At 36.5% G+C, this 14,631-nt stretch overlaps 1 protein-coding gene across 8 annotated transcripts in view; it reads right to left on the bottom strand.

The window, feature by feature from the left end:
- Positions 1-14,631, bottom strand: part of cacnb2a (calcium channel, voltage-dependent, beta 2a) — a 93,237-nt gene that overhangs the window by 14,141 nt on the left and 64,465 nt on the right. For 6 of the 8 annotated variants that reach the window (XM_038297970.1, XM_038297973.1, XM_038297974.1 and 3 more), the window contains one exon: positions 6,106-6,225. In XM_038297970.1, the coding sequence (XP_038153898.1) occupies positions 6,106-6,225 (120 nt within the window). Of the gene's footprint in view, positions 1-6,105; positions 6,226-10,465; positions 11,363-14,631 lie in introns of those variants that run through there. The other 2 variants (XM_038297972.1, XM_038297977.1) reach the window with 1 other exon arrangement.

Here is a 14,631-nt window from a genome sequence, read left to right as displayed (position 1 = left end):
TTTAGGCCTTTAACAAAATTGCTTGGACAAATAGGAAACACGAAAGAACAGATTACAAATCACTCCCCCTGATTTAAGAGCCAATAATACTGTATGTTGAGCTGCCCCTTTAAAGCTGTTTGATTTAGCTTCTCTGCCTATAGCTCACGGTGAGTATATGCAAGTCAGTGGAGAACTGACTAACAACCATTTTCCTAGCAAATCTATAGAAATGCGTGATGAATTTTAACAACACTGAGAAATTCAAATAATAAAATAAACAATAAAATCCCAACAGAAAAGAGATTCCATTTCTCTGTAAAGTATGAAAAATGCTCCCATATTTGAATCATCATAAAAAGGTGCTACAATCAAACATGGCTATGGTGTAGGTACCATGGCAGGATGGAAATGTCAACATTAACAACCTTACTGTAGGTCTGGTTAAAGGGTTTGCAGAATTACATATAAGCTACTCGACTTCATGGGAAATACGTATGCTGTTATTTGTACAGAACTTTAAAGCTACTGAGTTTTCTAGCAAAGCCAATGCACTAATTTAAAACATTAAATGCGGATTTGAAGTGGAGCACATAATATTAAAATATTAACGTTTAGTGATATTGATGGTAAAAATACACAACAAAAAATGTAATAATAAAAATATGAAATGTGAAATCTACAAGTGCATTTTTCTTATGCACTTCCACGATTCAAAGCAGCCCATAATACTTTGTGGTTATCACCACTGTAGAATAAATCACAGCACACTAAAAGAAACAACCTATTACAGCTGGCTATGTACAACTGATTCAAATAAAACTAGTTTAATAAAATAATCATGACTAATAACAGAAATGCCTATAAAACCAGTTCCTTTTGTACGGATAACAATTTGAATATTTAAAGTAATGATAGTCTAGGTTGACGTGTGCAAATCTGCCCCAGAAATTCTTGTAGAGAATATGTAATTCTGGGGTTCTTAAATGATAGTCCTTTGCATTTTGCATACGGTGAGTCACATTACTGCATGATGGTATTAAGGCTCTTATTAATATGCATACTTCAAGAGATCTCATTCATTTTGCTCCTTTCTCCCTTCCTAATGCTCACTTAGCTTTATCAGCTCATTTTAGAGGCAGTCATGCAGTCCTACATGCTAAGGTGTCTCACTGATGACTTAAAGATTTAACACGTCTCAGTAAATGATGAGGACATAAAACAAGAAAAAAAAACAAGCCAGAAAGAGAGGAAAGAAGAACTATGAAAGAGCCTTTGGGTTGACCAATTGAATAATGATCCTGTCTATAACTGGTACCATTGTGAGAACCGGTAAACAAACAAGATCATCTTTTGTGCATTTTCCATGGGGCAATCCCTCCCAGTCTTCTCTGCACACAACAACAAAGTGACCAGTGCTATATGTGGTGAGGACCATGTGTTTATTCCCATTGACTTCCATTGATTTTCAGTCATTTTCACCTCTTTCTATGCCCTAACCCTAAAACTAACTCTAAACCTAACCATTACCAATGCATTCCTCATCCTAACCCTAACCAAATTGACAATGTTGCCCTAAACCTAACCACTAGCAAAATAGCATGTAAGGTCCAGCGAAATGTCCTCACTTTACAACAACTTGTCCTCATTGTGATGGTGAAATTGGAAAAATGGTTCTCACTCCGATGGCTAGACAGGTACATACCCACACACACACACACACACACACACACACACACATCTACACGCCCGCACACTATAGATCAACATCCCAACATTGTTTCACCTTGAATGTTGTGGATCGATTTAAAATGATTTCTCCACAGCTCTGTGCACCGGCCTCAGGCTGTACTCCCAGTCTGTAACATCTATTATTATATGGGACCATAATAACTTTTATTATTCTATAATGGGAAGATTGTTTTATAATACTCCAAGGTTACTTGAATATATCGACCAAGCTCTTCCAGCTGCCAGGTATTTATTCTTCTGATTAGCCTGCACAGCTTTCAAGAAACTTTTGTTATATTTCCAGCAGGTTTTAAAAAATATATATATTTTTGTCTCAGTGTGTTTGCTTATTTAAAAATGCTATTTTTTGAATAGCATACTAAAAGAGTCTCTAAGTTACATTCAAAACGTCTTTGAGGTGTGGTAAAAAACCTACAATCTGTTAATTCTCCATGTGAAAGCCTAATAGTTTTAAATATTGAAAGGATAGCTAAAAGAAAGATGAAAAAAAGGAACCTTTGATACATATTAAGTTTCCAAATGCAGTTCTGACATGTTTTGGAATAAAAATAACACAATAAGCATCACTTCGAGACTTACTTTTCACATATATCTAAATCAATATCAGATATCTAAAGTCAACAATCACTTTAGATATCTGAGCTTAGCATGGCCGTGACCTCCAATAGCAATTTACCTGGTCATTAAAAAAAAAAAAAAGCAACACAAAACATGCCTATGTATTATATTCAAAGGTTGCAAAAGCATTGGCTACCAAAGGTATGTCTCTGAGTCACGATATCTGCTCTATGCCATGAGTCCAACAAAAAAAAAAACCCCTCAAATATCAGTCTTTAGATGTCATGACATTTAAAGCAACACAGCCTTCATGAAAGAGGAGATTGACAGTTTTTTTTTTTTTTTTTTGCAAATGTTGTCCTGGACCTGCACCTAAAAACCTGCTATCAAAAAGTCATACCAAACCTCCATCTTAACGTTATTCAAATCTTCAGTAAACATTTCCACCTGAAAACATGATCAGTAGGAATAAAACAAAGTTACCTCACTGGTGGTGTATTTTTCCTCTTTCATTTTTTATTTAGCAAATTAGCAAAACTTTTATCAATGTTTTTATTGACTTTATTGTAAAATCATTAGTGGAACACCCATTTTAGGTCATTTATGAACAGTACTGCTCAGTACAGTATGTTTTTCATACATGTTAGGAATAAAATTAAGTCAGATCTCGTTTAGCAGTTAAGTATTTGTAGTACAAGGGAAGCGAGTGTGACATAAAAATTCAGTCAGAGTCTGCACTTCCTCTGACCTCAGCCTGCTCTGTCTCTCTCTGCTGCCCAGACCACCAGAAGCTATTTTTTACCACTCATCTGTCATGTAAAATGCCAGCAGGGGTAATCTTTGCCAGGTTATCTATAAAGTCAACTTATAATTTTAATTAGTGTGCCTGAGAGGGCGACTCTGGAAAATAACGACACAAATCTGCAGGAATGATCTGTCTTTGCCAGCTAGGAGCTACTCTAAGACGCAGTGCAGGAGGAATAAAAAAACAACAAAAACATCTGCCTGAATAAATGGATGGCCAAAAGCTTAAGTCGCTGCTACAGACACTAAACACCCAATGAAAAACAACTGAAACATTTAAGAGACAGTTGCTTGAATTAATCTATAAAAAAAACTACCCAACATCTACAGAGCTAGAGGAGAGAAAAACCGACAAGGAAGCAGAATTTCTTCAAAGATCAAAGACATGCATCTTAACAGGGCCGAAAACTCAGTGATTTTGTGGAAGTTGGCTCTGATTGGAATTCCTGTTGCGCAAAGGCGAGCCTGCTCTGTCATGTGTGTGTTTGTTTATGTGCTGCTAATTGTGGCCAAGAGCAGAGCGGGCAAGGCTTATAGCTCTGATAAACAGTGACGCTAAAACCTCGGAGGCCTCTAACCTCTCACATCAGAGACCTCTGAAAAATGCCTTCTTCAAATGACCAGTTCTAATATCCTGCTACTCTATTTGAAAATATTGAAAGACTTTTAAAAAAAACTTAGATTTATCCCAGACTAATAAGAGGTGCCATTATGAAGCATCTGTTTAATGTCTGGTAAGACTCATTTTAAACAAATCTGAATACATGGATCTCTGAATTAAAGTTTAAATGAAGCAAATGCGGAAACCAAAATGAGGTTCTTGAGAGGCAATTACATAAAAAAAGGAGACTCAGATTTGTAAGAACAATCAGTGTAAAGTTTACATCATAGTTTGAGTGATGCCTTAAAAAAACTTTTAAGGTCTTGAATTGTATCTGCTCTTTATAACCTTTACAGAACTATTTAAATCTAACACAATATTTTATACTGCTATAATTGATTTAACGAAGGTGAAGCCAACAGGAAAAATATGGGTACACAACCTTTAGCAAAAAATACTTTAGAATACTAAATTATACCAATCGTTTATATAAGTATTTTCTGCTTTTCAGCCAAGCTGATAAATTCTCAAGAATACAAAATTATAAAGGAGTTCATGGTTGATTACATGACTGCAAGCTGCTCAGGTGACTGAATTTTTAAAACAGGCCTAGATCAGCCTAGCCTAGATCCTCTGAACATGGCTGATATTATAAGGTAACTGGGTGAACACACTGAACACAGTGCTTCGAGCACAGGCTAAACATCTCAACATCAGTCCCAAAGAGATGTTTGGGAAGTTATGTGCTTCATTTAGATGAAAAACTACAAAAACAAGGGATATTACTTGATTAATTTTAGAGAGAATAGGCATTCTTCCCAGTAGCTCTAAGCAATAAATCTTCATTGTTCCTCTAATTATGCCTTCATAAAGTGGGACATGCTAATCAAAGCCTGTAGAAAGGCTAACCAGGAGTTACAGTTCAGATATTTTTTAGGCTGTTATAATTTTAATCTAAGACCTACCAAAATTATGAAAAATAAGTGAACTTAATAGTCTAATTGATAATGATAGAAGGTTCAGCATTTATCACTTCACTTGGCATTTTGGCTTTGGCATTTTGCCTATGATGCTTTTTTAGATTTACCATCCATACTTTTATGTAGTTTACTATAGCTGTTTTTAATTAAAAAGTTAAAAAACGAACTTTCCAATGAACAGCTAGTTATGAATAACCTAATATAAGACAGCTGTAATTCTCCAAACAAACTGCAATCAGATTACAGAAAGCAGGAATGGTAGGTTGCGTATACAGTTTACTGTGCTGAATCATGGGTATTGGTGTTTTTTCCCAGCACAATGGTGGTAAAGATTTGCTGTCATGCAGCACTTGAGAATATTTAAAGCAGAAGGAAAATGAACGTCTCCTGTTTTTCCAAACAGTTTTGGCTTTTTCATTTCTAAACACATTTGAAAGAAACAGGCTAATAGGTTGTAGCCAGAATATAATACGAAAAGTAGTATTTTAATCATGTTATTTATGACACAAGAGCCTCTGGCTTAACCCTCCACTCAGCTCATGTTTCGGGTCATTGTTGATTGACGATCCAAACATGCCTCTTATTATGCTATATGGCTTGTTCTGGTCACATTTCCCAAGGTGTGACTGTTTGGAAGATGAGTCAGGGCTGCAGGATTGATGTTAGAAAAAAAATCCTTCTTCTTTTTCTAACTGACATTAAAATAGATGGCTTGTTTTACTCATCTGTTAAACCACCCTTTTCTGTCACACTATAACCCTAACAGAAACTGCATTCAAAAAAAAAAAATAAATAAATATATATATATATATATATATATATATATATATATATATATATATATATATATATATATATATACAAAACATTAGTAACTCGGCATGCATATAAATCTCTGCTATGAAACGTAGATAGAATCCCTCCACTTCTATCAGGTCAATATCGGTAGTTGTTAATATTTAAAGCTGTGATATTGACATCATATCGAAAATAAAAAGTTGTATCGGGACAACCTTGCTGTAGGAACCTGTAGGACTAACGGGGAAAGTCTAAGATGCAGACCGGAAAGTAATCATCTAAACAGACATTTGGAATGTAAACTGTTTGGTGATGGAATAATCACCCCCCCCCCCCAATATTTTATTGTTGGACACATTTTCTGATCATTATTTCTAAAAATACATGTAATCAACAGTAACTGGCAGCTGCTTTCTTTGTTAAATCCAGAAACCAGGAATGCATTTAGTTTGTGATTTTGATTTGTTCATTAAACATTAATAAGAAATAAATATATTTTGTGTTTTTGTAAAATTTCAATTACACTTAAATAGAAATGATGTTTTTATGAATGCTTTTTAAAATAACCCTTCTAGTACTGTTCAGTTGAACAGATGAAAGTGAGCGTCGTGTCCCTGGCTTACAGAAACCAACCTTGGCTTTGTCAAGCTGTGCCTGAGCCTGTCTCTCTGCCTCTCTGCGCGCTGCCTCCTTATCCTCCTCAAGGGAAACATCGGAGTCTGATGGACGGCTGGTGTAAGAGTCGGCCGAACCCTGTGGAGAAACAAAAAGCAGCACCTCAGTAAAAAAAAAAAACTCAACTAGAAATTGATCTCACGTCTGGAAAAAAGCACAAGTATTTAGAGGATTTAAAAACAAAAACTTTTGGGCTTTAGGTGTTAAATGATACATTCATTTTTGTTTTTTTAATTCAATATTCGATACAAAGGCTGTGTGCAATGACTTTTATCATAAATTATTCATCGATTAATTGAAAGTCTTTCAGAAAACCAGATCATAGCAATGTGTAGATGTGACTCATGCGTTCCCACAAACCAACAAAGGTAAGTTCAGCAAATGCCCCACTCTAAATACCCACTTTACAAGTTAATTGATTTTAGTAAATCATTTTATTTAGACTCATTTTATTGTGATTAGATGTTTTTCAAAGCCTTTAGTTTAGTAAATCGGGATGTTTTTACTTATAGCCAAGAAAAAATATGATTTTTAAGCTCAGTATACTACAGTAGACCAGTGAAAACATTCAATGAAATTATGTTTTCTTAATTAAAAGTATGATTTATACCTGCTTACAGATTGTTATAATCAAGGGTTCTTTTTTTTTATCACAAATGAGGCAAGTTATATTTATTGAACATAAACTATAATAGGAATTGGATATCAAAAACACCCACATAACACTAAGAACGTTATTCTATGGCTGTTTGAGTATTTTATCCTAAAATTTCAAGAATAAATGAAAGAATTATTAAAAGAATCAAGTCAAGAAGAATTAAAAATATTTATCTTCCTGCAGGCTAAAGAGTGAGTATTGCAAGTTTTCAAGCAACATAATCAGCCTCTACTAAACTATTTCTATACATTTATGATGACTATTTTAACTCTTGTTAAAAGAACAGAAACAAACATGCTTTGGAGAATCATTGTGGGATTTATTTTGATTTTAGAAAATCAATTTAAATACTACCTGTGTTGTTTTCAGACCCACATTGGAAGCTATGAATCCCTGAAACAACCTCCTTTAGTTTCAGAATAGTAAGAGTAATACATTGAAATAAGGCTAGGATGGATAGGGCACATCTCTCAAATTTAAGGAAGCCGTGAAAGACAAGTCAGGAAAAAATATATAGGTGAAAATATTTCCTCTTTTGAGAAAAGGGCATTTTTTCTCTTTGTTTGTGTAATACTTTGTTTCACCACTAGGGGCACAGACCTTTACTGACCATATACAGCCAAATCCCTGTACTTACAAAACCCTGTGGGTCTTAAGCAGGGTTGATTTCTGATTGAATAGGGAAATTTACCCTGTAAATTTCGTAAAATAATTGGTCAAATTTTTAAACTTACTGTATCTTCTAAAATGTGCTTGATTTTATGAGTATTTTGCAAATTAATCAGCTTTTGGTCGCATCATTCGACACGATATCCCCTCCACTCTGGAGCAGCAGGACGCTGCAGTCAGCCTCTATGAGAAAACCCTGTTGAGATTTGAGCTTCCTTCTATTGAGGTTAGCGAGAAGAAAGTAGAGCCCTGATTGGATAACACTCAAAAATTAGACACTTCAAATTAGGGCTGGGCAATTAATTGCATTAGCAATATAATCGCAATTTAAAACCCCCCACAATTTTAAAAGATTTTTAATCACTCTATATTTAATAAGACACTAAATCTCTCCTTCCAGCCCTTTAGATGGTGGTAAAATGCATGAAGTGGGTTTGTTGCCACACAGAAAGGTAGAGAGAGTTGCAGCTAGCACACAGATCCATGCATGCAAGTAGAATTAAGCACTTTTTTTTTTTTACAAAATTATTACAGTTAAGTCCTGTAACAATGAACTCTGGACAAGCAAGCTTTCAAGAACTGAAAACCCGGGGTGAAACATCTATAAGCTTGAGGTTAGTGCAAAGGAAAAAAATGTAAATAAAATTACAATCACAATTTTGGTTAGAAATAATCTAAATTTTTCATCTATACTTCTAATGAAGCTAAACCCCTTATGAGGTCTATGGAGCAGGGGCAGGTTGTGAAACTGGCTGCTCGATGCTGATTGTCAAACAAATGTAAGGATTTTTGATGCACAGTAACCAGACAGCGAGGAGGTTTTCCTCATGGGACTCATTTCATTTGGAAAAAACAATCATCTTGTTTTGCACTCTGTGGTTTCTGGAGCTTATTTAAGATCACTTCAGCTTCAACAGCTATTTTTTTGGTGTTGTAGTAACGTGTTTAATCATCTGGTAATGCATTACATTACATTTGAATTTTATTAACACCATTCAGTTAAGACCAGCAGCAGCCACCACTGGTCTTAAACCTTTTAACCTTAAATCTTACAAGTGCAGAAAAAAAAAATTTACTTTCCTTTTATGGCAGGAAGAAAAAAACAAAGATGGCATCTATACAATTATCTTTGGAAAATAACTTTTAAACAAGCATTTAACTAATTCTGAATGTTTTGTATTGCTCTGATTAGCATTGCTATTATGAATTATGTTTTTTTTTTAAATATATATATATGCAAGTAGAAAATCAATATATATAGAAAATAAAGGCTTGGAAACCTTATTCTGGGTACTTTTTTGACAACAAGATGGGTATCCAGTGTTTTTACATTTCAATGTACCAACTTGAACAACTTAGAACTGCATCTACTAAGCCTCATTTGGGTTGCGAACAAAAGAAAAGAAAAAGTCCCTCTTTTTAAAGTACAACCTTGATAGATACACATATTATTATAAGGTAGGAGCGCATTTTAATTGTAATCACCTAAAAATACAGAACCAGTTCACTGTGATAACAATAAAACAAATATATTGTTGTTAAAACTTAAATGTTGTGGGTCAAACTTAAATGTAAAATTAAAAAGTGAGACAATAACTTAATGCATAATCCCATTTTAGATTTACAAAGAAGACATATGAAAATCCAAACCTAAGACTATTTAGTTAAATAGCTTTTAAAGCTTTTTTTTAAGAATAAGGTAAATATAGAAGTGTCCCCAGACAAAGGATCATCATATTTCCAAGCTTATCGTAGTTTCTAGACCTGAATCTAACAAAAAAAACAATAAAATGATCTGAAGATAAAAGATTACATGAGAGGAAAACGTTATTGTATGCTCCAACCTTATCAAAAGTTTTTGGAGAACACTAATCAGAGTTCTGTTGGCAAATCTGGTTCTATAAGAAAATAAAAGCTGCAGTGTTGACTTTGTGTAAAAAAAAAAACAAAAACAAAAACACACACAGCAAAAAACATTTTTTCTTGATTTAATACATTTACCCCATCAAAGGTTGCATTTTCATCAGAGAGGTTATGAGACTACAATAAAAACTGAATTTATATTAAGGTTTTATGTAAACACCTTACTATAGTTGGACATTTCCCATTAACATGAAAAATACTTCAATGTGTAAATGAGGGAGGCCCCTTCCTTTTTCTAAGACAATCATCAAGGGTTGCGGATAAAAGCAGCTCTTCTTTCATCCAGTGGAGTCGGTGCAGGTTTGATCCTTACCTGCACACTCCTGTGGCAGCCACTCACACAAGGTCTTTCATTCATCTCACTGCACCATTACACGCTGCTGTCTGAGTTAAAAATAGCCTCCCTCAATCTGTGCATGATGAGAATAACCAAACCAAGATCGTACCACTTCATCCTCTTCACCCACACTAACTGACTGATGTAACAGAAGCAACTCAAAGGGCTGTTTTTCTTAACAGAGCAAGGTAGGTGACATGTACGCCCTCCATCTAACACAACGCCCCGCTGCTTATCAATCATCTAAATGTCTTTTATACAATAATAAATTAATATATTTACCAGCTTGTTAGTGATTCACTTCTTTCTATTGGCTTTTAATTCAATACCTGCTCAAGGTTACTATGCAGCACTGATATTAGGTAATAGGTGAAGAAAATGTCTATTTACTGCTAATTACTTATATTTGGTGCTGAAAAAAGCTGGTGAGCACACCTGGGCTTCCGTGTATAGACCTAAAAATACGAGACGTGATCATGAACAGTCATTTCAGTGGGTCAGATAAAGGTGATCTGGAGTTCTGCCCAGAATCTGACGGTCATAACTGATACCCACACTCAACTTCTCATCATCACCATACTGCCACACTGACCCACAGCACAATGTAAGATAGCCCTGATAAAATGTTAACGTAAGATAAAGCACATATCTGATGCATTATACATAAATGCATGCACAGGAGCAACTTTTATATACAAATTAGATTTAGAGGGTAAAAAATTCCTCCTTACACAGGCATCGGAGCTCTTGACTCGACCTCCCTTGGCTCGTTTCAGCAAGCGGATCCAGGTGGCCTTCATGAGCCACACTGGTCATTCAGTGTCCTGAGCCACTGCCCCCCCCTGCTGCTACTACAACTAAACCAAACTGCACTGCTGAGGTCTCCTTTGCACCAGCTTTGCTGCAGCTGTCACTGCTTTGGCTACAGGTACATTCAACACTGTGGCTCCATCGGCAGCTGGTTCCTCTTACACCGTGGCTGTGAATGCTGCTTTCAATCCTGGATAAATAAATAGATTTGGAGTCGGCGCTCCTTGTTCTGCTGCAGCTCCAGTTGGCTCTGCTGTTGTCTGGAGAGCCAATGCTCCAACTACCCCCGCTGCCGCTGCTGTTGCCAAAGATGGGGAATCCACTGGAGCTCACTGCCCCGTGCATAATCTCAGCAGCTCTCTCCCCCTCTTGCTCCTCGGTGAAGGGAGTGCTCGGTGTGCCGCTGCAGGTGCTGATGCTGACTCCCAGAGTGAGTCAGGTCGGAGAGATGCCCCTCATCTCCTCTATCATGCTTTCACTTCTGCTTCACTGTAATGCTGCGTTTCTGGCTTCTCATACGACTGTGCAGGCGATGTGTGACGGTTCATTTGGGAGAGTCCCGGAGTGGCTGCATGCAACCGACTCTCCTGCTGATGAGAATGAAGCTGCTGCTGCAAGCTCTCCCTTTCTCATGCTGTGTCTCGGCTCGTCAGTGTGTCTCTTCCTGGCTGCTTCCTTCAAGCTCCTTTGTGCTATTTCAGCAATTCTGATTTCTCTGTCTCAACCCTGCTCCTCCATCAGTCCTTTCATTTTTTCCTCTCAACATCTCAACCCATCTGCTCTTCGTGACTGCAGCAGTCATTTCTCTAAACTGCATGTTCAGAATGAATGGTGGCAGTCATCAATAGTGCATACACTTTTGGTTTCTGAAACCCTGCCACACAGAGTACACAATCTGCTACTGATATATAGGTAGGCTTGCCAAAGTACACCGACCCTTTGACTTTATCACATTAAACCATCAAACATGATAGACTAACACATAGCACTGCATGATGTCAAAAAAGCGTCCATGCACTTAAAATCATTACTGTTTGTGCACTGTTTGTATATATTTATTTAATTGTTGCAAGATTAACTTCTTTCTTGCTTGGTAATACCCACTAAAAGGTTGTCCTTCAGGATTACCCAGCTTTTAACTCCACCCATCTATTAATAGTTTCAGATCAGCTTTCTAATTGGGGATGAAAAGGATCTCCACATCATTACCCACCACTACCATGTTTCATTGTTCAGGTCGATAAATGTTTATTCTCTTTCAAATGGAGCATTTTCACCTGTAGGCAAAAGCATTTTGTTTTTGTCTCCTATGACCAAAGCACTTTTTTAATATCTTCTATGTCACCTCTGATTTTTCAAAAACTAGGCTCTATGTCTTGAGGCTTTCTCTCAGCAAGTTTTTAACTCTTTCTTGACAGCCAGATCTTTCCAATGGCCAACTAATAGTTGTCACGACAACCTTTACTCCCACTGGAGCTGTGGTTTCCTGAGGCTGATCCAGAGGTACCAGAGACTTCTAGCCTTCTTGTCTGATTAATTTCTAGCCTGACAGTTTAGATTGACGACCATGACTTGGTAGGGTTAAAGGTCTTTTTTTAGATGATGGATTAACCTCTGCTTCATGAGATCTTCAAAGCCTTATATATTTCACAACCTGACTCTGCTTTAGATTTCTGTAAGACCATCTCTTTGACATTTTAGCTTGATTTTCCTTCAGGACACTCCTTGTTTTCTAAAAACGAGACAGTGGGTAGCACTGCTGCCTTAGAGCAAGAAGGTTCCGGGTTCGATCCCCAGCCCGGGGTCTTTCTGCATGGTGTTTGCATGTTCTCCCTGAGCATGCGTAGGTTCTCTCCAGGTACTCTGGCTTCCTCCTACAGTCCGAAAACATGACTGCTAGGTTAATTAGCTTCCCTAAATTCTCCTGCTATAGACTGGCGACCTGTCCAGGGTGCACCCCGCCTCTCGCCCTAGACAGCTGGAGATAGACCCCAGCACCCCTTGTGACCCTGCTTGGGATAAGCGTGACAGAAAAAGGAATGGATGGATAAAATTCTACATTTTGTTGATCAATCACATTATATCATTTAATATTTGAAAGTATGTAGGTGCGATGTAACAATTCCTGAAAAATCCTACAGGGTAAACTTAACTCCTCCTGTCCAGTAAGTGGCACGCTCGCTCTCATCCTGTACTGTTTGTCATTGGGTTGTTAGCTCCGCTATTGCTAATAAGAATTCATTACAGTAAAATTAATATTTTTACTCTTCACCACTCTGGACATTTTGTGGATGTATTACTTAAGAAAAATCATTTTTTTTTTTAGATGAAAAACTCATAACTATGATCTTAAATTCGAGTTTATAACCTTTAATCAAACAAAACTGCAACTTCTATTTGAACCAGCACACTTTTTATAACTTAAGACATGCAAAACATCTTCTGATTTTGACAGTTACAAGTTTGTATCAATGCAAATTATAGCATTTAAGCTTTACTCTGTTGTTGTAGAACCAGAGAGAGATGGTAAATCCTGACATTTGACAGGAGAGAGGCTGCAAATGTTTCACATATTTGTGTAAATTAAGACTAAATTGAGTTATTAGATGACTGGCTGCAGGTCATTTAATTACACAACTTTCTGTTTTGTTGCTCTGTTCCACAAGAGACCTTTCACATAATTTAAAGCAGTGACTAGAACAGAAGAACGAGTGACTTCTGTAAGTTACTTTTGTATGCATAGGTAAATATATGTTTACACACCTCCTAATACTGCAAAAATGTGTAAACCTTAGACTATAAAAGTAAAAACTGAACATCAAATGAAAAAAAAAACAATCAATTTTATATCTATATAAAGATAGAAATGCATCTGCCATTACTGCTGCAGCTGCTGCCAAGTTAACATTCCAATATATACTGCATGTTGTTGAATAATTGCAGTACAGATTTATAGACTTTGAGAGCTATCACAATTTCTTCTCAGTATATTTTTCAGCGATTGTAAAAAAAAAAAAAAAGAGTAGACACATCAAATGATGATATTAAAAAAAAATATATATAAAGAAGTCTGTTTTTGACTGCAGAAAGATTGTCCAAAAAAGTTTATAAGATACTTGGAGTTCCAGTCTTGTTGCTAATCATTGTTGGCCCGAAAGGAACAGTAACAATGCTCTTTTTTAAGTCTAGGTATCTACTGAGAGATATTTACACATAGCATGTCCTCATATTAATAAGTCCAATGCTGAATAATGTGATTATAGCCTCCTACCACCAATTGGTCTAATGAGGAAGGAAGTTACAGAAAATAAATCAGCATTTGACAAAAGATGAATAAAAATGGAGGGAGAAATATTATATGTTTTAATTTATGAAAAAAAAAGAAATGATAGTGATAATTAGGCTACTGATTAAAATATACTTTAGGGTGAGGTGTTACAGGAATAGGGTTGTACTAATGAACTGAGGTCCTATTCCTTAAAGCAGCTGTCATGATTGTGAATCCCAGCCCATTTATCTTCACCTCCCCCTCTTAACCCCATTTCCTGTCATCTCACTTTCAAATAAAAGCCACTTGTGCCAAAAAAAAAAAGATATCTGTGAGAAATTTTGTGAGAACTTAGGGCAGACCACAGATGATACGACCCAGAAAGCCGTCTGTGAAGGCTGCACTCTGCTGGCAACTACTGAAAACAACCGGCAGCGACAGAAAGGACCCAGAGGCAGCTTGACACTACGCCTCCTGTCTCAACGCTGTGCTGAACCCTACAGCACAGCACCACTCCCACAGAATCCACTAATGATGATCTGACAGTGGTATGATGACATTTGGCTCAACCAGCACACCAACAATCAAAGCTTTGTTCAAAGCAGCTGGTATCATAAGCCATCCACAACATTTTTTTTCTGCTAAGGGCTCTTGCTGCTAACAAGATTTTTTAAAACGTTATAAAAACCCTGGAAAAAAAGTATCTCAGTCTGTGTATTTGAAAAATAAACATTGACTTGAAAAGATAAAAAAAAAAGGGTGGAAAAATCTCTGCTTCCAGGAAGTTGTCAGGGAATCATGGGACATTTCATATAACTC

This window comes from Cyprinodon tularosa, unplaced genomic scaffold (genome assembly GCF_016077235.1).
Source record: "Cyprinodon tularosa strain WSP-4 unplaced genomic scaffold, ASM1607723v1 ctg4, whole genome shotgun sequence".
NCBI lineage: Eukaryota > Metazoa > Chordata > Actinopteri > Cyprinodontiformes > Cyprinodontidae > Cyprinodon > Cyprinodon tularosa.
Note: the sequence above shows the minus strand (reverse complement) of the source record. Positions and strands in the feature narration are given on the sequence as shown.